We start from the raw sequence: 24132 nt of genomic DNA on the forward strand, positions 1-24132 counted from the left end.
TCACCCGAAAATAACGACTCGAAATAACCTGACCCAAAGCCGGCCTAAATTAAAATAGACCCGAACCCAGATATACGCAAACCCGAATCCATCTGAACCGAAATTGACCCGATAATGACAACCACAACCCAAACCCTACCCGAAAAGTTGTCATATTAGTTACTCTTTAAACAAATTTAAGGAAAATATTGTATTGAAATATTATATATAATTTAGCCACTGTCCATGAATTATTTAATATACTCTCATTAGTTTTATATGTGTTTTATTTATTTGGAAAATTGAAAACCCGATCCGATATGACCCAAAATCTCTTGGACCCGATATTAACCCGTACACGAACAAACCCGAACAAAAAGCTGACCCGATTATGACCCGACCCGTTTGACCCGTTTGCCACCTCTAAGCGTGGTGCACCCTCTTCTAAATTACGTCATTTTATCATTTTTATATTCTATAATTTTAAAAAGTTGTTATTTGTTTTCTTAAATTTTGCAATTACAGATTCATTTTTCAAATTTAAATTTAAAAAATATATTTTATTTTATCTTAAGCATAAATGTTCATATACTATATGTTCTTTCTATTATAACCTATATTGTTTTATAAATATAGATTTATATGTTCTTTTTTTAAGTAGAAAAATTGTTGAAAAAAGTTCATACGATTTGCACCCATGACTTCTTGCTATTATACATGATACAACGCAAAACGCTGCGTTTTGCGTGGTTCTCAGCCAAAAAAAATTTAACTTGCTGACGCTGCAGCTGGCAGCTGACACGCATGTCAGCGCCAGTTGCAGCGTGACATTTGTCACGCACGCTGCCAAGTGTCGTGTTGTTATTGGTTTGTAAAATATAACCGTTGTAAATTTTACAACGGTTATATTTTAAAAAATATAAATCAAAAAAAAAAAAACCAACGGCTCTATTTTTTCGAGATCTATAAATAGAGACCCATTTTGCTATATTTTGGACACACTTAATTTTCTCCCTCTTCACTAATTATATTAAAAATGCTAATTGTGTCTCATATCATTAAAAACGCTAACTGATTACGTATTTAATTACTTAATGAAAACGTTAATTACATATGCTATGTATTAATAAAAGATAGATAACTTAATTATTAAAACGATAATTAAAATTTTAATTTTATTTTTTTAATTAATTAATAATAAAATATCAATTAGTAATTAATATTTCATATCACTAAAAAGTAAATAATAAAAATATTGTATGATGGTAGTTGGGTGATGAGAGGGAAAAGTAGTTGGGTGGGTCAAAAAGTAAGAGAGAGAGGAAAAAGTAGTTGGGATGATTGAAAAATGGTTCATGGTTAAGGAGATGAGTGGGAAAAGATTGTGGGATGTTATTTTTTAGAGAGAGAAAGTTAGAAAGAGAGTGGGATGATCTTTGTTTTCAATCATGAATAATGGTGCTCTTAAGGTGTTTCACAGCCCAACGCAAAACGCAGCGTTTTGCGTGGTTCTCAGCCAAAAAAAATTTAACAATTGATGACCTGGCTGTGGGTCCCAATCCCACGGCTGATCATCAATTCAATCACTCCATGCTATTTTTTTCCCCCACTCACCTTCAATCACTCCTCAATCTTTATTTCACTCATGGTTAAGAGCCATTTTTTTTCACTCACCTCCACAATCTTAAATTCCACTCATGGTTAAGGGTGCTCTTACCATCTCAATCAACTTGTATCATGCTTTAAGTGTCCAAATAATTATATTTGTATCTTTTAGATGTTTGAGCTCTCATTAATATATTTTAATGAAAATGAAAAAAAATGCATATTAAATTCGTAAAATAATATCAATTTAGAACTAACGCTCAGGCTACCTAGTTCTTTTATATCAATAGTGGATTCTTTTTGAGTCAACATTATACACCCTATTGCATAATTAGCTTTGCGCCAGTAAACCCCCCTTCTCTCCCTTGTTCCCCTAACCAAGTTCAGGGGGGTCTTGAAACTTTTTGCACAACTTCCTAATCACATAACCAGACGGTGCTGTATAACGCAAAGATCATAGATGGCGCATCGTCTGCTCCGAGACTTAGAAGCAGATGGCTGGGAGCGCTCCGACTTCCCTATTATATGTGAATCTTGCCTTGGTGACAATCCTTATGTTCGCATGGTAAGCGGTCCAATGCATTCCATATATATCTATTCGTCTTATAAATTCCTGATTTATTTTGCTCTCATTTCGTTGAAACCCTATTTTTTGTTTTCAATTTTGAAATATGCTCAAATTGGTTGTCGTTGTGGCTGTAAGATTTTGGATTAGCGTGGTATTAATTAGCATCAAAACTATGGACCTCCGGATAGCTCACTGTTTTGTGATTTGTGAATTAGTTGTTGTAGGGTGAATACGAGCTGTTGTAAGAACGATTAGTCTGTATTTTTTTTTTTCTGAGGGGACGATAAGTTTGTATTGAGGGACTCTAATAGTAACGATTGGGTTTATGCAACTTGAAATGATTGGGTGAGGGATTATATTTAACAGAAAAGTGCTACTATAGAATGTGAATCAAGATGAATAATGGTAGTGCGGAATTTTTGGAAACTTTACTATACAGTTGGCTTTTATGCTTCTATTGGAGTGATGTTATCTAGTTGTCTTGTACATGAAACTCTGAAAAAATCTAGTAACCATTAAGTAAAGATTTAACTTTGGAGGCTTATTTAAACATTTTAGTGACTCTCTTGTGTAGCTAATCGAGAATCGGTGAGCCTCTTGATGATCTTTGGATAAACTTAGTTAATCTAAGGTTAATCCAACTGAAATAGTGAATTCTTTGGCCAAAGATGGAAATTTTGTTACAATCTTAATCCTAACAACCTCTGAACTGTGTATTAACCTTGCATCCCCGGGATTAAACATGTTTTTACAGCATAAAGCCAGCTCATGCAGGAACAGATGCATCTGCTAGATGAAACTAATCTCTGTTGGCTAGCTAACAGAACACACCACTATTAAATTACGATGTGAAAGCCCAATGACCGCTTTTAAACTTAAAGAAGCGAACTACAAGCTGATAACAAATTAACAAAAGAGTATTTGACTAAGCAATGTTAAGCCGGAGGTGAATTGGTTTTGATCCAGGAACAAGATAAAACAAAGCTAATTGTGCTATCTTAATTCAAGCCAAAACCCAGTCCATCTGACATAATTGCTGTTGGAGCCTAGTTTAATTCCTGCCCATATGCATATTCATGAGATATCTTTATTTTGGTATACTTGCAAACTCTGAGCAGGTGATTTTTATGCCATCACTTGAGGAGGTTGTCTTTGATTGTTTTAATATGTATTTTGAGGAAATTTCACTCTGTTGGAATAGGATAAAGGTTGTGTTACATTATATTGATAAATTGATAACATCTGCCCCACCTTTTGCACATCTTGTTTAAACAAACCCGTCTCTGGATTAACTTCACAGTAGTCTCAATTTCAGGGTTTTTCTTTAAAGGGATCAGCACATTGAAGGGATGACGTGGCTAGTTATGATTGGTTCTTTATTTTTTGTTTAATTTTTATAAAATAATTTGATATCTTCCTCTCTTTTCTCTCGCAGCCTAGAGCCTAATCGAAAACCCAACTCTACCTCCTTCTTCACCACACCTTTGTAACCATCCATAATCCCATATTTTGTTCCCACTTGTCTAACCACCATACTGTAACCACAAAGCCTGCTTCTCTTTCCACCATAACTAGGCTACCAAAATCATAATCACCATTATCAGTGTTTTAACTTTACCTGTCGTGCTCATTCAACCATCCCCAAATTCTCCTTATACCCAATTCACCCACCATTATCGTATTTGAAAAAGGAAAATATATCAGTAAGAAAAGACGAAGGAGATGCAAAGGAGAAAGATGGGAAGGTTTAGTTATGTGGGTATGGTGGTGCAATGGTGCTTGTGTTTGGAAACGGAAAAAAGGCAAAAAATTAATTCCCTTACCAACTGTAATTCCATCCAACAAAGAGCAGTTAGAAAGAGTGAGGCAAGAGATGATGAGCGTCGATTAGAAGTTGGAAGATGAAATATAATGCAACTATTTTAGTCATTTGGTATAAACTATTTTATTCATTTGGTTATAAAATGAAGAAGACAAATTATTATCGTGGTGGGGACTTGAAGGGATGCTGGAGGAAGAAGAAGATGGTGTGAAAAGTGGCAAATATGGGGATGGGGCAGTAGTGAGGAAGGGTGAAATAAACAAAGGTCTAATTGTCAAAGGAGAGAGACATATTCTTTTTTCAAAGAAATATTCCTCGCTTAACCGGTTGCAAGTGATGGAAGACTGTTTTAGAAGAATACCCCCAAAGTTGGGACTCCTATGAGTTATTTCATACCTGGGACTGGTTAAAGAAGATTTGTTGAAGTTGGGACTGTTTTTATCAAATTTTCCTATATTTTATTTGTTGAGCTTCTTGATAATCTGTTTAACTGTCAACACAATGGTGGTAGATTTGGGAACTCACCAACTATTAGCGTAGTAAAACTTCATAGGGTTTTCTTTTCCCTGAGTTTTTGTCATTGTTAAGTGTTATTAATCAGAATTAGGCCACTATTGCTAAGGGTATGAGATATTTTGTTGACTTGCTGTATTACTTGAGTCTTTGATAGATTTCCGCCAACTTTGGATCTTCTTATCTTGCAGACTAAAGCAGAATATGACAAGGAATGTAAGATCTGTACAAGGCCCTTTACAGTTTTCCGCTGGAGACCAGGTCGAGATGCTAGATATAAGAAAACAGAGATTTGCCAGACATGCAGTAAATTGAAAAATGTATGTCAAGTCTGTCTCCTGGATCTTGAGTATGGATTGCCAGTCCAGGTTAGAGACACTGCTCTTAGCATTAGCACCAATGATGCCATCCCCAAAAGTGATGTGAACAGGGAATATTTTGCAGAGGAACATGACCGCAAGGTATGTCTATCTACATTTCATTATAGCTGAATATGTGTGTGTTGTGGGTGTGGCAAGCAACTCTGCCATCTATCTTATCAAAGAGTGAAACCTTGCTATGTATGCATCTGGGATAATGTTTGGGTTACTTACTAGTGAGTGCATTAGTTAGCAGGAATGCATTTGATGGTATCTCCCCCTTTCTTTTAGTTGCTATATTACACCTTTCATGTGTATATTATTATTCAAATATGTTGTTTAGTCGTCATTAAGGTCATGGTAGGCATGGTACCTAGATTGCTTTATATGAACAATGGACACTCTCATCTGTTCACTTGAGTTTTCCAAGAATTTTGACCCTGGAGATATTTAGATGCAGCTGTATGTGGAAGCTAAATAGTTATACGGTGAGAGAGGAGCGTGGTATAAGGGAATCTTACTAGTCGTGTTCTTAATTTGTCTTGGTATTGTTCATTGACCTTTCTAGGTAGTTGTTTTCTACCTTAACCTTGTCATGCACACAACATATTGGCTTCAGATGAAAGACACTGAAAGCCTCTTAATATATTGCAAACTTTTTGACATTTGTGAAGGACGAGGCACGAAGTGTCCCAGAACCCTAGGACGAGCGATGTGAAGTCGCACTCACAATGCATGTGTTGCAATTTTAATATTTTCTTTCTAAATTATTTAGGTTGCTTATTTCCACTTCTCTCCTAGACTTTGGTAAGTTAGCAAGTTCGAGATTTTGCACAAAAGGGCACGTCAGCTGCATGTGTTGCTTTCACTTTATGCCTTGGCTCTGGTGCACTGCTATGTCTCACAGGTTTCAAGTGTATCTTCTTCTTATATGCTGTATATTATGCATAGGACAATACATAGTAGCTGATGCATGGATGTATGGTTCCATTGAAGCTTGACATTGTTTCATTATTAATGTTGTTCATCACTCTCCTTGTCAATGTTAGGCATAGTTTAGTATCTATCACCAAGCTAAAGGATTTAATTTGATTGAAAATTATCGCGTTTCCCCCTTTGTACTTAACATGTCATATTTCCTCATTTTTAGTTATACCATATTGATTTTTGACACTACTTAGATAATACTCTTTGACCATCTTGTATTATTAATATATGTAAGAAAAAACATAGTCAGGTGGTATCTTGTTTGATTAGTCTCAATATATTTTATCATAATGTCAACTTTTCATTATTTTTACTTGCACATGAGTAAAGATATTAATGCTCAAAGTTATGGATTAGCAAATGTGCATGAATAATGGTAGCACTAGTAGTAAATGAAAATTTACATAAAGCTAATTGGAATGTCCTTTTTTATAGGCTAGAGCTGGTTTGGATTATGAATCCTCATACGGTAAGGTGCGGCCTAATGACACTATTTTGAAGCTTCAGAGAACGACGCCATATTATAAAAGAAACAGAGCACATGTTTGCAGTTTCTATATAAGAGGTGAATGCACACGAGGTGCTGAGTGTCCATACAGGCATGAGATGCCTGTCACCGGGGAGCTGTCACAGCAAAATATTAAAGATCGTTATTATGGGTAAGTAAAATTAGTCTGTCTTCTGTTCCTCATATCCTGTTAAATCCCAGCTTTTGTCTGCAAGTTGATGGAATGATTAACTATTGGGAGTACTTGCAGTTCACATATATAAGCAGGAATTGTTTTTATGTGTTGTCTGGTAAATATAATGATGTGATGATTTTATATTGCTCATTTTCGAAAGTCATCTAATATGATCTCGCATTAATCAATGGTCTAATCATTTCAGAGGCTGCCCCCTGAACTATGCATTCTTTTGGTTACTTCTGTTTATATTATGAGAAAGCTCATGTTTTTTGTAATGCAAGCTGGTGTCCAAAGCATACTAGCAGTGTGGAAATCCTGGAAGATAACCCTAGGGGACTTGGTCAAGGGCCTTTTTTATTTTGTCAAATAAGAGAATATATTACCAAAACTGAGAATAAGTACAATCTATGCTAAACTCACAGACTCACCATAACACTAATAAGTGCAAATACTGATGAGTATGAATGGTCTCATACCTTTGAGGAAGGGTGTAGACCAAACACTCTTCACATGCAGCACCTATTAAAAACCTTATCAAACAACCAAACATCAATTAGATGATAACAGCCAATCGTCTTCTTTTCATCTGCAAGCAACTCTAAAATAAAATGTCCCTAATAAGCTGTAATGAACTAACAAGTTCATTAGCAAAAATCTTTTTTTTTTTTTTTTGAAGAGAGATACTATATAAAGTCTCAATTTACACCATGACATACAACCTAGCTTTAGCAGACTTCCTTCTAGCCATTTTAACAGCAAGATCAATCTCCTGACTGAATGTAAGATGCTACTGCCTCATACCCAAAATCCTCATAATCGCCTCCTAGACTGGCAGACTGACAAGAGAACTAGTGAGCAGACTCAACTCCAAGCTATTCCCACATGAACAACAGTAGGGGCTTACACGCCGCTCCCCATTGACTTAATCTGTTGGAAGTAGCCAATCTATTTTGCAAAGTCAACCATAGAATAAACTTGAGCAGTCTCAACTCCAAGCTATTCCTACATAAGCAACAGATCGGCTTTCGTTGTGCTGTTCACCTGGCTTGGCGGATGCGTTTTGGCCCACTCCTCCACTTGCCTAGCGCCAAGGCGTGCCTTGATTGCGCTTTTTAAAATTAAGCACCATCTTACCCATCGCTTATCTGATTTGAATGTAATGGCCCACATGAGACAATTGCTTTGTTCCAATTGCACATGTTAGTAGGCTGCTTTGATTAAGGTCTTTGTATCATATATTGTTAGACATGGAAAAGGTCTTCATTTACTGGGATTGAGATCATCATAAAAATCTTCGGGTCTCGTCTTTGGTGGGATCGAGATCATCCTCGATGATAGATGCACTTGTGGTTAAGAGAGGTCATCCATCCCCTATTTAATGCAACGGACGGACCTGACATCACTTTCGCTTAATAATTCCTTCACTTTAAAACGCTATTTACCAATAAGAATAGGAAAAAGACACTACCTTTTAGAATTGAAGAAGCCGAAGGGGGCGTTAACGAGCCGTAAGAAAGATGTACGGAGATATCTTTTTATCGGCCTTTTAAAGAGTAGGAGAGCGTGGTAAGATAGATAGACGTCCAATCTTGCAGCAGCTAGTTGCTCGGCCTTAGTCTTGGGCTGATCTCACACTTCAATAAACCTCTTCGTACTTCGATCCAATCAATCAATCAATCAATCATACAAGAGCCTCCTATCATTTTTTTATGGGAATGGGAATTGGAAAGCCATACATATTTACTTATTTACTATTAGTTACATTTTATACTATTGTTGATGCCTAGGTTGCATTGATACAGATACGAGTACTAGGAAGGAAAACGGCAAAATCAAAATGTTCAAAACCGAGTACGACTTGGATTCAGCAAACGTGAATAAATAATATATTTAATGAAAAATATTACCTTAAATTTTTAACAGACATAATCTCCATTTCATTTTTGCACTAAATGACATATTTGTAAAAATCTAAACAATAATATAAGTAAAAAGTATGACTACAGGGTTAGGTAAATAACAATGAAAAAGTCCTAAAAAAAGGTCTTGTAATTAAGTTAGTTTTTGTTTTTTTATGGCCAATAAACAATAAGCACTACATCTATTTCTTTTTAAAAAGGTGGTGTACATGTGTACTCCACTATGTCTCTTTCACGTGCTTAATGCTTTATAGCATATGTGCCTTCTAGACTTAGGCTTAGCTCTTGAAAAGAATAATAAAATGAACAAACAAAACACGTAAGTAGCAGCAATATGAGTCACTGCAGACTGGAAGGAGGATCGACCAAAAAGGCTGTCAGCGTTGGTAGGCTCGGTCCCGAGCACTTTAGAGAGTGTTGGGGTGCGCTTCGAAGTAGCTAAGAGTGAGAATTTCAATATTTCGAAGAAAACCCTAGATTTACCCCTTCATATTTCATTTAAAGTAGTTGGGTACGTCTCTCTCTCTCTCTCTCTCTCTCTGAATTCAATTCATCCCCACCACGTACCCAAATTCAGCCCATCCTTATCCAAACCAAACCCACATATTCACCCTACTCGATTAGTTTTGGGGATGAATCCTAGACGTATCCGTCCCGTACCCGATACGGGATCCGGTGTTCGTGGAAATACATCCCATGCAGCCAAAGAAAGATGGAGAGTTGACCGAAATGGGCACTAAATTTTTTTCGGGAGATCTCTTCCAAATTGATGGTATGAAGAGTAGTATGCTGCCATACGAAACACGATTAGTGGAGAAGTCTCAAACGGCGATTGTCGCGGCGGTTGAGACGAAACACAGCTTGCTACTAGTCCAAAACAAATAGCCTAAAAATTTGGGGAGGATTTGGACGTTTTGTCGTTAAGGTTGGGAGGGAGGATTACCCATACCTGGGACAACCACTCTGCGATGATTTCCATTGTGCAAGAAGGGCAGTCGAAGTTCCATCAGGAAATCCAAGTTGCCCTTAAAGTGATTAAAAAGGCAATTTACCCTTCACAAGAAGAGACAACCTTTAATTTTCAAGCCATGGAAGAATCACCCACCTGGACTCCGATGGAGGATTTCAGAGCGGTCCGGGTGGAAACGACAAAGGTGGTGGAGGAAACAACGAAGGAGAAGGTTTGCACATGGGTGTTTAGGCGGTGAAAACTAGAAATATGTTAGTTGGATATGCCACTATTTGAGGGAAGTAACCCTAATGGGTGAGTACATCGAGCAGAGATAGATATATTGAGTTTGAGTTTTACAGCTTGAACGAGGCAAAAAAGCTTGAGGCGGCGGTGGGTATGGACAGTGATACGTTGTTGTGGTACTAGTGGGAGCACTAAAATCCATTTGAAGGTGGGAGGAATGGATGGTCCTCATGCTACGACAACTTCACGCCACCAACGCAGGTTCGTATACGAATAGTGGGTGGCTAGAAAGCAGATAGGCACCGTGGTGGATTATCGGTCCCTCAACCGGGCTAGGTTGCCCGATTCTTGATAAATACACGATTTAATTAATGAGCTTTTGGATGAATTACATGGGTCTTGGGTCTTCATAAAGATGGATTTCAAGTCCAGGTATCACCAAAACCTCATTAAGGAGGATGATGTGTCAAAAACAACTTTCCACACTCACGAAGGCCACAACATATTTGTCGTTATGCTATTTCCAATCATTGATGAACGAGGTATTGAAACTTTACTTACGGAAATTTGTTTTAGTTTTCTTCGATGATATACTTGTGTATAGTTGTGATGAGAACACATTGTGGACTTGTTGGTTTGGTTTTACATACTCGAAATTGTATGGCGAGATGGACAAATGTGAGTTCAACAAGAAACGTGTGGCCTATTTGGGGCACGTAATTTCTGCCCAAGGAGTGGCGATGGGCAATGAAAAGTGCAAGCAATGTTAAAATTGGCCTCCACCACGCAATCTTCGAGAACTTTGGTAGTTCTTGGGGCTCACCGGTTATTACTGTAAGTATGTGGCTAATTGTGCTCGGATCGCCCTCCCAAGTATGTGGAGCCATCACATTAGCCTCGGTTATCGCAATGCCCAGACTTCACCCTTGAGACGGATGCCTCCGGGGTATGGATTGGGGGCTGCTGCTCCAAACACAGCACCTCATGGCCTTTTTTATTCACACTTTGGGAATGCAAGCTCGTTTCAAGTTCATATACGAGAAATAACTCATGGCCATAGTTTTGGCCATCCAAAAGTGGTAGCATTATTTGATGGGAAGGAAGTTCATCATCAGCCCCGATCAACGAAGCCTTTTGTATTTGATGGAACAACTTAGATTGCTGCTGAGTACCCAAAGTGGGTAAGTAAGCTCATGGGATTTGAGTTTGAGATACACTATAGTGCGGGGCCTCTAACAAAGTGGAGCATGCCTTGCTCCGCCCATTGTGACATGGAACGTAGAACGTTTCGGAATGTGGTGCGGAAATGGGAGTGCGGAACGCAACCTATAAAGTAAACCAGATGGACTCGTAGACCATGTACCATGTTCCGGGATGCGTCCCCTAGAACGTGGAACGTGGCCACGTACCACGTACCTGACATCAATGGTACTCCCGCCAATGCTCTACAACCCGGAAAGTGTGGTGTTCCTTGGGACCAAGTGCAAGCTGCCATAGCAGGGGACACATTCATATAGCAACTTATGGGGGGCAGTCACATAGGGGGTTTGAGATAATAGATAGGAAGTTTTTGTACAAGGGGCGCGTTATGGTTCCACCCAACTCCACGATCACTCGTGCACTTATGAAGGAATATCATGATTCTCCAATCGGGGGCCAACCGGGTGAGCTTAAGACTTATCTACATCTGGCATGGTATTGGGCGTGAATGAGAAAGGAAGTGGCACGTCATACGCAGGCTTGCTCAATTTGCCAACAGGAAAAGGCCTCAAATACAAGTCCCGCGGGCTTACCGTAGCCCTTTGTGATTCCACCCCCCTAAGTATCGCATGAAATCTCCATGGATTTCAATAAGGGTTGCCCAAATCCCGATGGCTGAATTCTACTTGTGGTGGTGGATCGTTTGACCAAATACACTCATTTTATTGGGCTCAAGCACCCTTCCCCAGCCCAAACAATACCAGCGCATTTTCTCGAAGAAGTGTGCCTTCATGGGTTTCCAAGTGCAATTGTCTCGTATCGCGACAAAGTATTCCTTAGCATCTTTTGGAGGGAACTCTTCCACCTTCAAGGCACACAACTTAATAGGTCCACACCTTACCATCCCCGATGCGATGGGCAAACGAAGATCGTGAATGAAAGCCTTCAGACTTTGTTTACGTTGCTTTATTAACAGATAGAATGGGCCAAGTGGTTAATGTGGGCACAATTCTCCTACAATACATCCCCCACCTTTCCAAATCTATTTCTCCATTCAAGGCACTGTTTGGGTGCGATCCTCCCCCACTCGTCAAAGTTGGAAAAAAGGCAGACCTCAGTTGATTCAGTGGAAGAGCAGTTGCACTTCGTGGTGCCATGTTAGATGAACTTCGGATGAATCTGCTCAAGGCACAGCAAAGACAGAAAAGTTGGGCAGATTTAAGGCGATTGGAGGAAATTTTCAATGTAGGTGATTGGGTCCTACCACGGTTACAACCATACCACCAGCAATCCTTAGCAAGAAGGCCATTTGAGTAGCTCTCACCCCGCTTCTACGGACCCTATCAGGTGGAAGAAAGGTTGCTACAGGCTTACTCTACCCTCATGCTCGTATTCACCCGATATTCATGTTTCCCAACTTAAACGCATCAAGGCCCCGCTTCCAGTCACAATTCCTCTCCTACCAGAACTCACCCCAGATTTGAAGATCCAAGCTAACTCGAGAGGCTTTGTTGGGAGTCAGGGGAACCACTCCATTAGAGGTCCTCATCAAGTGGCACAACTTACCAAGAGAAGAAGCTACCTGGGAAAATTATGATGTCTTACAGCATCAATTTCCTTCTTTTCACCTTGAGGACAAGATGAGTCTGTGGGCGGCGCATTGTTACATGGAACGCAGAATGTTCCGGAATGTGGTACGTAAACGGGAATGCGGATTGCAGCCTCTAGAGTAAACCAGATGGACTCCTAAGACCACGTACCACGAACCAAGTACCACGTTCCCGGTATCAATGGGGCGGTGGGTAATGTGACAGACCCACATGGCCAAGGCAGACCCCCACTGAGGTTTACCTATGCAAGGTGCCAGAAAAGGGGCAAATCAGGAAGTGAGAGACCACTCCAACCTTGAGGGGATAATGACTAAAATACTGGTAGTGGGAGAATGAGCAGTGAAAAGGTGACAGCACAGAACCTGTAGTGTGGGGTAGCACAAACAATGAGACGGAGAGGAATATTCTAGAAAGAGAAATAGTACTAGCTAGCAATATATATAGCAGTGTATAGAGATTAAGAAAAGCATTCAGAAAATATTGTTCTTACATCATTGTATGGGGAGTCTGGAGCCATTCGAAAGTTTTCCTCTATTCTCAAGTCTATTCTCTCTTATTCTTCTCCATTTCTGTCATTTGTTTTTGTTCTTAGGAATTATTGCAGGTCCTCTACATCATTACTTTTAAGTGTTAATATTACTTGCACCCTTTTATACTCCTTAAACTTGCTGATTCTCGCCTTTTTTTTTGTAATATAAAGGTTCATAGTTTCACTCTGATCAGTAGAATGCTCGCCTTGTCTACAGATTGAATGATCCAGTTGCAATGAAGCTCCTTAACAAGGCTGGTGAAATGCAGACACTTGAACCTCCAGAAGATGAAAGCATCAAGACTCTGTATGTCGGTGGGCTTGATGCCAGGATCACTGAGCAAGATTTGAGGGATAACTTTTATGCCCATGGTGAAATTGAATCCATACGGATGGTTCTCCAGCGAGCATGCGCTTTTGTAACGTACACCACCCGGGAAGCTGCAGAGAAAGCTGCAGAAGAGCTTTCAAACAAACTTGTTATAAAGGGTCTGAGGCTGAAGTTGATGTGGGGTAGACCTCAACAACCCAAGCCTGAGATTGACAGTGCCGAACAAGCAAAGCAGCAGGCTGCAGTGACACACAGTGGGATGCTTCCAAGAGCTGTTATATCTCAGCAACAGGGTCAACTTCATCCTCCTGGTACAAGTCAGGATCAGATACTACCTCCAATGCCTTATTTTAATATTCCAGCACCGTCTCAGCAGGACAGGGCCTTCTACCCGTCAATGGATCCTCAACGAATGGGTGCTCTTGTTCCATCGCAAGATGGATCCTCAAGTGGTCCTTCAGGTTCAGGAGAAATCAGAAGTGGAACTGAGAAGCAGCCTCAAGGCCACCAACCATATGGTTACCAGGGAATGCCACCTCCAGGTCACTATCAACAGCCATTTCATCCACCTTATGGTTATATGCAACCTCCTCCTTCACAGTACCAGCAATACCCTGCTGCTCAATACCACCACCACCAACCTGCAGCGTCTCCGCAACCTCCACCAACATCACAGCAGCAGCAGGAGCAATAGTATCAGCCTGTATCATCAGGGGCTGCTCAAGAGTAAGATGTACTTTTAAAGTATGTGCACAGGAATTTTGCATTCCCTTCTGAAAATTTGTTTATTTGTGGCAATGTATTCTGAATATAGAATCTCTTTTTTCTAAATCTCAATCTTGTCAAAACTGAAACAATCCCTTCTCAACTGCAAATCTGCTAGTCAGTTATTTTAGAGAACAGCTTAAGAATGGTGCCAGCTAAATACATTTGAGATGTAAACAGCTTAACAATGTTATCTTTCTCGGATGGTTTCCGTTGTGGTTACTGGTTAGTCATGTTTTGATCGCATCATATACACAGAGATAAATGCCAACTTGCACTTATTGTTTTTAATATTGTAAATGCATACCACAACTTAATGGCTCCGTAATGATTTTTCAAACGTTTAAAGGGCTGAATTTCATAATATATCTTACCAAATGAAGCTACCTCAAGTTGTGATTGTGGTGATGTTTATAGAATTAAGGTTGACTTTCAGCATGAAGAGCTGATGAAGCCAGCTCATACGTACCACCGCCCCCTCTCCAATTGCGTTGGAGAAGAAATTGTATGAACTATTTATGCACACCCCATTACTCTTGTCTCCTTTTTCCATGCTGCATCAAAGAGGATTATATGTTGATGAGCACCCAAATTAGTTGATCCAAGATGGACCCCAAAAAACCCCGGTGGTGAATCCATGGCCTGTTCCGGTGGATGAAGGAAGCGAAGATTATTAAAACACGGAAAAGTTGCAAGATGATTATCCATTTCTACACAGTCTCGAAAAACATGAGAAATCCGACAAACATCTGGATTTACTTGGCGAAAAAGACGTTCATTACGATGCAACCATATGCTCCAGAGATTTCAAATAAACCACTTTATTTTTGAACCTCTTAAACCATCCTCGCTATAAAAAAGCAGGATATGTGTAGCAACCCAATCTGAGCAAGAATTAGGGTCACTTAGTGAATTTTGAAGTGGAAAAGGAAACACACTCTAGGAACGTTGCGCGAGTGGACAAGCGCGGAAAATGTGGTATGAAGTTTCTCTTTCATGTTGACAGATATCACAAAAAGATGTAACAGGAAATGGGGCGTTGATGACTCATTTTACTAAGAACATCCCCGATTTTGATGAGACCCGCTAGTCCGCTACCAGCCGACCATAGGACCCACCCTCATGGATTATGCATACCTAGATCACCTCCATTGGTTAGAGAGGGATGGGGACACATACCAGTGGCGCATATACGGGTTGCGCTCTATTGAGTTACCCAGTCCTTTAGCAAAAATCCGACCCGGCCAACCACATTTCCACCTTCTCATTGCGGGTACTGATTTTCCCACCCCCGTCCCTGAGATGCCCAACGCACCTTTCACTGCCGCCAAACCCATTTTAATGATATTGCCTCTACATCTGATGCTCCCCCTCCCCCATGTTATGATGTTCCTCCTTTTGATTTTCAGGATATGATGAGCATGCTCCAGCGGATGGAGTTTGCCAATACTGCCTACTCTGCAACCATCCAGAGCATCGGCCAGCGGGTTGATGCCAATTATGCAGCTCTCCAGAGCACTGACCAATGTGTGGATACATTGGCTAATTATCAACATTTGACTACGTATCCCATGGACGACGAATATTGCGGACTTCATCGGATTGCTGAAATCGATGCGCACCTATCTGGGTACACTTGGAATCTGAGTTACAGCCAGCCGAGATCCAGTAGTAGGGGTGGCGGGTAAGGATGATGATGGTGATGACACTTACATGGATGACTGATATCCATGCCGTTCCTTTCCCTTGTTGCAATGCGGCTATCGCCAAGTTCAACTTGGGGGAGGATTTCTGTAAGTACTTTTCTCTCTTTTACTGCTTTTTAGGTTAGTTAAGTTAGTTTAATTACTTTGAAAAATGAAAAAACACAAAAAAATGAAGTATTGCTGAAAAACACCAAAAATACAAGTTGAATATGAATAGATTGATTGCTTCTGTTTGCCCTGAACTTTGCTTTGAAAAATGATTCAACTCATTATACTGGATAGTTGGGCATTTGTGATTGCAATTTTGTGATGTGATCTCTAATTGCCTTGATCTTGAGTGGATTTTAATGATAAAGCACCTACTTTAACTACATGCTTGAATTGCTTTGATTGTGAAGATTCATTCTAGCCTTCGAAATTATACCTATGCCCAGTCTATTCTTGTGTGTTAGTTCCTCGTAGCATTCTTATCTTAAGTTTGGCATTGTACTCATTGACTTTGTGATTACTTTGGACATGTGTTGTGATAGAGGCGTTCATTTTTTTTTTAATTTTTAAGCCTCAGAGTTGTTAGGGAGCGTTTGGTTCACATGATTCTGGTGTTAGGTATGGGTTTAGAACGAGCAAAACCCATACCTAGTGTTTGTTCAATTATTTGATAGATTTAAAACCCATAGCTCAAACCCATAAGGTAAGGGATTTAGAAACCTAATGGGTAGGTGGGTTTGGCTCATACCAATACCTCTAGGTATTAAATAGAAGAAAAAATTTCATTCCCAAATAAAACCAAACACATGGTATTAGGTATCAAGTTCCAAATCTATACCACATTGGTTTCATTCCTGATTCCAAACCCATACTACTACATGAACCAAACACCCCCTTAAATGAAATAATTTTCCCTTCTAGCCCCGCTGACCCTAATGACTTTTTGGATCTAAATTAAGTACATTACACACCTTGAGCCTTTACAATGATTATTGTCCCAAGCCTAGCTTGGGGGAGCATTTGTAAGGTTGTTATTATATTGTGTGGTTGACTCCGTGGGTTGGTTGTAAAATAATGTCATGTTGGTACAAAGTAAAGTGAAAAACAAATGAAAAAAATAATACATGAAAAGTCTCCATAGTCTTCATTCATTATGTTTCTAGAAATTTTGATTCAAGAAAAAATATTGAAAATTATACCGAAGGAGATATTTATTGGTTGGTTCGTGAAATATCAAAGTTGGTTATTATCTTGGTCATGTTGTTGAGGCCATGAGAGTTGTTTCGACCACATCTAGTCTCACTAGTGTTTTTTGCTCCCCTTTTCTTAGCTTTTCCATGACGTTTCTTAAATAATTTCCGTAGCTTTACCCTGAGAAAGACCTTTTAAGCACATGTTTGATTGTTTATTGGAATAATACTAAGTCATTATGCCAAAGTTGAATATTAAGTTTGTTATTTGAGTTGATCTGATTAGGATGAGCGATATTATACCTTTCTAAACACATGAGAGTGTGAAAGGAAGAGGTATTATGGTTGGGTTTATGAGCGATCGTGCACATTTTATTCTCGCCACAAAATTAAGAGGAGTGACACCTCGGTGAGCACCGTTTCAAGATTTGCATGTTATGTAGGGCAGCTGCATTTGATGGTTTGTTTGGGTGATTGATGGTCAGGGCGATCTGAGCAACTGAACTTGAATTTTGCTTGCTTGAAGGATTTTGAAATAAAAAAATTTGAGTTCAAATTTCTTATTTGAGGGGTGAAGCAATTTTGATTCATCTTGATGTTGTGCTTTGCTTGGGGGCAAGCGAGGTTTAGCTTGGGAGAGTTTGATGTTATGGTTTTGTATAGAGTTTTTTCCCCTACTTATAAGCTAAAAGGATGTCAATGGTGCTCTTAGGAGCCATTTTGTACTAACTTTCTCCATCTAGTTGTGGTTTTCTATTTTGTGACGAATTGCAGGTTTTAGGGAATTATTCCCTATTTTGTACTATTATATGACCGCTACACTTGATTGGAGAGGTTTGATGTTGAGTCCCAAGGTCCCGAGGACACTTTCCGGGACCCTTGAGCAAATGACGAGTTGAAGACTTAACACTTGGAGCTAAGAACGAAGAAAAGTGGCTAGGCCCGATCCTATCGGGCGGCCTAGCCCGATCGGGCGCCCATGAGAGACAACAGTCAGTTTGGTTGCGAGCCTGACCGGGTGCTTTAGGCCTGTCATTATTCGTTGTTGAAGCCGGATCGGGCGCGCTTGAGAGTGCTGCAGTGTGTGCTGCTAAGGATAGTTAGGCGGCCTGATGACATCAGGCGGGTCAGCCCGATTGCATTGGGCGCTGGTCATTTTGGGTTGTTTCCCATTTATTGAACCCGATTTCGTCGGGAATGCTTGGTCTGATCGGGCTGTTAACCCGACACGCACATTTAATGATTTTCGGGCTATTTTTATAAGACTTTTCCTAATTGGTTTAGGTGTAGTATAAATAGCCAAATCAAAATATCTTTTATTCATCTTTGGTTTTTAGCCCTTGTTTTTTCATAGTTTTCTCTAGAGAGTAATTCAAGAACCCTAGTTTATTGCTTTTCGCTTCAAATTCAAGATCAAACCTCTGGATTATTCGCAAGTTCAATATAATTCTCCAGTTTGGTAATCTTCTTTTATTTCTTTCTCTATTATTGATTAGATTGATTCTTAGTTAATTGCAATTATTTCCACGTATGAATTTTTATATTGATTTTGTTATTGTTTTCATAATATGAGTGAGTAGTTCTACTTCTAGGATTGTGGGGATCTATGTATGTAATGAGGGATTGTTAGATTAGTCTAATTACCTTGTATTTCAATTGTTTCCTGTGGTTGAATCGTTCATTCTAGATTTATAAATAAGGCCTAATTTGTATTTCTAATATCGTAATACTGAATATGCTTCTAAAGGAGAGATATTGTATAGGATTATAATCATTAGGCAGAGTGATATTTGACCATGCTAGAGCGGCTAGGTTATCTTTGAGGGAGGCAATGTTCGAGAGAAATTACATGTGCCGTGGATAAATTAATCTATTAGGTAGTTTGTTCGTCCCTGGTTTCCTGAATTGTATGCATAGTGATCCATAATCCTAGTTCTTTATTAATCGATTTATTCCTCCATTTTTAATTATGTTATTTGCTTATTTTAGTAACACAACCATTTTCATCTGATTTAGTTAGTATAATATCAGAGTTTAGATACAATAATATAGATATCTCCCTGTGGATTCGATCATGACTTCCTTGACTACTAGTTAGTGGACCTTAGGTTATTTTTGATTAGGTCATACGACTTTAGCCTGTCATGGTCCAAAAGCATCAATCTGATATAGTGACCCTTTTTTTCTTTTATACAATCAACTTTTACAATATGATTTTACATTAATCTATAATTGTATGCGTGTTTTTATTGCCTACGCAGGATGAACTAATAACTTGTACAAGTTATATTGAAAATTGTTTTGTATACGAACAACAACAACAACAACAACGACAACAACAACAACAACAACAACAACAACAGCAGCAGCAACAACAACAACAACAACAACAACAACAACAACAACAACAACAACAATAACAACAACAATAACAACAACAACAACAACAACAACAACAACAACAACAACAACATCAACAACAACAACAACAGTAACAACAACAACAGCAGCAGCAACAACAACAACAACAACAACAAATACAACAATAACGACAACAACAACAACAACAACAACGGTAACAACAACAAGAAATACAACGATAACGACAAAGACAACAACAACAACATCAAACAACATCAACAACAACAACATCAACAACAACAACAACAACAAAAACAACAACAACAGCAACAGTAACAACAACAACAACATCATCAACAACAACAACGGCAACAACAACAGCAATAGCAACAACAATAACAACAAAGACTAAAACAACAACAACAATAGCAACAAAGACGACAACAACAACAACAACAATAACAGCAACAACAACAACGACCACTTAAATCAATCAACTTAAAACCTTTTAACTGTAACTCCCCGACAAATACATAACCTTACTTGTCAGTGGAAGCATAACTTAAGCCTGTGGGTTATGACCCACAAATAAAATAATAGCCTAAAATTGAAAATCAACTATACAATTACTCATTGTAAAATAATACTTATTTATCCATCATACAAAATATCCTAAAACCTCATAGAATCATACATAATCTCCATAACGCAGTATAATAGTGACCCACAACTGTTCTTCCATACCTAAAACATAAAATAAAATGTCATGAACCGAGTCTCAGTAACATACTACCCTAACATTGTAAAAGCATTTCAATTCATTTTGTTAGTAAATAGGGAGAAGAGAAACCGTGAAATCATTTCGTAAACATAACCATCAAATCATAATAATAAAACTTTATCATAATTCATTATCTTGTTCATCATCATATATCTTTTACTTTGGTAACTTGGCTAGTACAATAGAAGGGACGTCTCCCCATAACATACAGAAAGGCGGCCACAACCTAGGTAACACTTTCGGTTCCCACATCGTTGAGATACAGAAGGGCTGTCACAACATAGGTGACACTTGCGGTGCCCACAGAAAGGCGATCACAACATAGATGACACTTTCGGTGCCCAATCATTAACCAGAAGGGTGGCCACAATATAGGTGACACTTGCGGTACCCACGTGATACTGCCAAGAACCTTCTTTTACTTGAAAAAAAGATGCTAACCAGCTTAGTTTCTCTTCCTCTTCAGGGAAGAAGAGGCATCATCAATCTCCATGTCATCAGCTCTCCTCCTAACCGAGCCGACTGGGAAGAGAGAATATATGGGAGAGAGGGGTCCATCCCCTGTTGCTCAATTTTTCTAACAATGGAGTTGTCAGAATGCAAGGAGTGAAAGGATTTCTCAGCTAAAGAGTTAAACTCACCAAGGCTACCAGAGTCACCATTGTCTACCAAATATGTATAGTATCCTCATTCTTACCAGAGCCCATGTCATCCAAGCCGTGATCAACAAAGCCTTGATGCGCTTTTAGCTCAGACTCACTAAGCAGCTCAGAAGGGCAAAAGACTCTCAATGGAGCAGGAGAGAAAAAGGGGGACAAACTCTCACCAGCATGCTCCGACTCTTGTCCAGCAGGCATTGGCAGGTGGAGAGGGACTAGAGGTGCCAGAATAGTGGCATCATCACTAACGGAGTCATCTGAAATAACAGGATTAACAACCAGCAATTTTCCTTTACCCTTCCCATGCATGGGAGGGGGATGGAGCTTACCAACTTCAGATGTAGGGCCACTAGCAGCATGGTCCTTGATCACTATACCTTTCTGTCCAGGAGTAGGGAGAATACCAGCTGAATCAACATTCTTATGAGAGGGGAGAACAAACAATTTAGGATTTGGGAAACTTTTTTTAAAGTGCTTGGACTGAACATGAACCACGTTTGATTGCTCAGCCGTGGATTCATGAATATCTTGACCAGAAGCCTTAGCCATAAAATGAAAGAGGTCTTTCTGTTTAGGGTTCTTTAATAACTTGACAATAATTTCGTTTTTAGGAGAGTTTAAAAGTGGACAAACATCAATTTCATGGGCCACCTCCCCACATAAAGAACAACTTGAAGAGAAATCTTCATACCAAATAACATAACCATGAACTAGATCACCAACTCTACACACTTCAACAAATTCAAGAAGAGGACCTTGGATATTAACTCTAACACATGCTCGTGCAAAACGAATTTTGTTTTTCAGAATTGAACTTTGATCAAGTTTAATAAGATCTCCTATATCATTAGCAGCTAGAAGATTTGCTATTGAATCAAAATTAAGCAATTCAGTAGGAAGACGAGGAATTCTTACCCAAAGGTCCACCCATTTTATCTCTTCGAGATAAGGGTCAAAGAAGGGCTTCCAATGCTGCATAATGAGAAGATCACCTTGAACATGCCAAGGTCTCTCACTCTAGACAAGAGAGACATCATTAGGGTTAGGGAACTTTAATAATAATCAATGATTACCCATTTCAAGGTAATCAACTTCACCATTTAAGAACTTCTAGTCAGCCTTAGTACGGGATCTAATGGTTCTAACGTCCAGTGGAGCAGATATCATTTTAGCAAAAAGACATGTTTTAGATAATTCTTTTATATCAAGTTTGACCTAATGAAGGTCATCTAACACAACAGGCTCAGGGAAGGTGGGAGGGGGTGGGGGATCATGGAGCTGAGAGGGGGACAATTGGAGTAGCAGGCTAATTATCAACAGGAAGTTTTTCATTTGAAATTTCACGAGAATTAGGGTTAGGGTTAGCTAAAATTGCATCCTTGAAAGAATGGGGTTTTGCCATAATAAATATTAACAAGATATTGGAGAATTTAAGACGAGACAAAAAGCATACTAGGAAAGAAGAAAGAATGAGAGGAGAAGCTGCTACCAGAATATGCCTTATAGGCCATATCCATTACCTGACTTGAAGAATTTGGCTGAAATTGGCCACCAGCTAGCAAGATGATTAATTCCATCACATTAAATGCACTTGAACCATCAAAAATCCCTTTGAAATTCGTCTGCAAAGCTAGGGTTGCAGAAATTACTCCTACTGGCATCGAAAGTGAACCAAAAAAATGGGAGGGGGGGAGGGGGGTTAACACCACTGCAGCACACCATTTCAGAAAAGGAAAAAGACCTCACAGACGCATTAAATACACTAACCCAAGAAACCCTAGACTCCCAAATCTAATTTAAACTTGAATTAAAGGAAAGAGAAACCGAATCCAATTAGAATATTTTTGAGAGGCGCCATAAGAAATATTAGGCAAAATTACACTCAAAGAAGGTACTTTATTACTCCGCAACACTCGCAATGATGAGTTTCTAGCTTTAAAGCTATGAAATTAAATTGGGGAAAAACCAGAAAAGTACTAATAACACTACTTAGGGTTACAATTAAAACCAACCACAAAGAAGGTCTCTTACTCTTGCACCTAATACTAGCAAAGAGAGTAATTATGAGGAGATTTGCATGATGAAGGAGGTCAGAAAGATGAACTAGGGGAAATTGAATTAGGGATTTTTGCTAGGGTTCTGTTTCTCAGGGTCACTTTCCCTTTCTAACATCTTTCGTAATTGTTGCATGCTCACGTGACTTTGTTTCTCTTTCTTTTTCTTTTTCTTTTTCTTTATCCTCCTCTCCATCCCTTCTTCTGTTTTGCTTTCCTTCTTAATTTTTGTTGCCTATTAACAAATACCTTAATTTTATAATATGCTAATAGACAATTATAAGATACAAATTCGCAGATTAATTACTAAATTTTATATTATAAAATATTAATTTCGCATACGCGTACCCGTGTCCAAATATCGGACAGAGTCCCCGTGTCCTGATTTTTTGGAAGTATCGTACCAGACCCTCGGATCCGTACCCATATCCGACACTCCTAGCCGAGTCCAGGTAACATAGGAAAAATGCCAATTTTACCATTTAGGGTGCGTTCTCCTCAACTTAAAAAATTAAGTTTCAAGTCCAATAAGTTCAAATAAGTTGCAATAAGGTCCAATCAGGGTATTAAGTTCCAATCAGGTCTAACAAGGTCCAATAAGTTCCAATCAGGTGCAATAAGTTCCAATGAGTTCCAATCAGGTCTAATCAGGTCCAATGAGATCCGAATAGTCAATGTTTAATAACATTTGTATTATTGTCCATTATTTTATTATTCATAATTTGATATCACTATTAGCTGATTATGTTATTATTACAATTTTAATTAAAGTACCACAATGATTATAGAGTATTATACTTGTATTAGTGTCTATTATTTTATTAAATATTTGTATTATTGTCTATTATTTTACTATTCATATTTTTTTTGAGGGGAAAATAGCAAGCTAGTATTAATTCAAGGACAAAGTGTCCATAAGTACATAGGGCGCCACCTCCACTGGAGCATGATTTTCCCATATTTGTTCAGTACCAACAGGAACTAGCTTAGCTAAGTGATGGGCTACGAAATTCCCGTCACGTTATACATGAGACCAAATGATAGAAGAAAAGGAAGTACATGAAGAAAGGATATTGTGAAGGATAGCATCCAAATCCGAGAGAAATATAGCACTCTTTGAGAGACGGTTGACGAGTGTTTGGAAGTCAGATTCAATAATTACATCTTTGAAACCAAAACTCTTCCCAAGACGAACCCTCATAGCTAGCGCCTTGGCCTCGGCAACTTCTGGTGCCCAGTGAGCCTTTTGGCGACGAGAAGCAGCAAACAATACATTTCCATGTGAATCTCGAGCCACAACACTAAGGCCAACCCATCCATCCACC

At 39.0% G+C, this 24132-nt stretch overlaps 1 protein-coding gene across 1 annotated transcript; it reads left to right on the top strand.

Annotated features, from left to right (window-relative positions):
• Positions 1–1888: 1888 nt before the first annotated feature.
• Positions 1889–14290, top strand: LOC104906682 (zinc finger CCCH domain-containing protein 49). The gene is made up of 4 exons (XM_010695468.4): positions 1889–2149; positions 4679–4948; positions 6269–6492; positions 13190–14290. Exons 1-4 carry the CDS (start codon positions 2045–2047, stop codon positions 13995–13997), a joined length of 1407 nt encoding a protein of 468 aa, XP_010693770.1. The 5' UTR covers positions 1889–2044; the 3' UTR covers positions 13998–14290.
• The last annotated feature ends 9842 nt before the right edge of the window (positions 14291–24132 follow it).

The sequence above is a fragment of the Beta vulgaris genome, chromosome 3 (genome assembly GCF_026745355.1).
Source record: "Beta vulgaris subsp. vulgaris cultivar EL10 chromosome 3, EL10.2, whole genome shotgun sequence".
NCBI lineage: Eukaryota > Viridiplantae > Streptophyta > Magnoliopsida > Caryophyllales > Amaranthaceae > Beta > Beta vulgaris.

Bases quoted from the DNA above. Each gene is read 5' to 3' on its own strand.
- LOC104906682 (XM_010695468.4), top strand. From the start codon at position 2,045: ATGGCGCATCGTCTGCTCCGAGACTTAGAAGCAGATGGCTGGGAGCGC. The intron at 2,150-4,678 runs GTAAGCGGTCCA...CTTATCTTGCAG, and splicing joins ACAATCCTTATGTTCGCATG to ACTAAAGCAGAATATGACAA. The intron at 4,949-6,268 runs GTATGTCTATCT...CCTTTTTTATAG, and splicing joins CAGAGGAACATGACCGCAAG to GCTAGAGCTGGTTTGGATTA.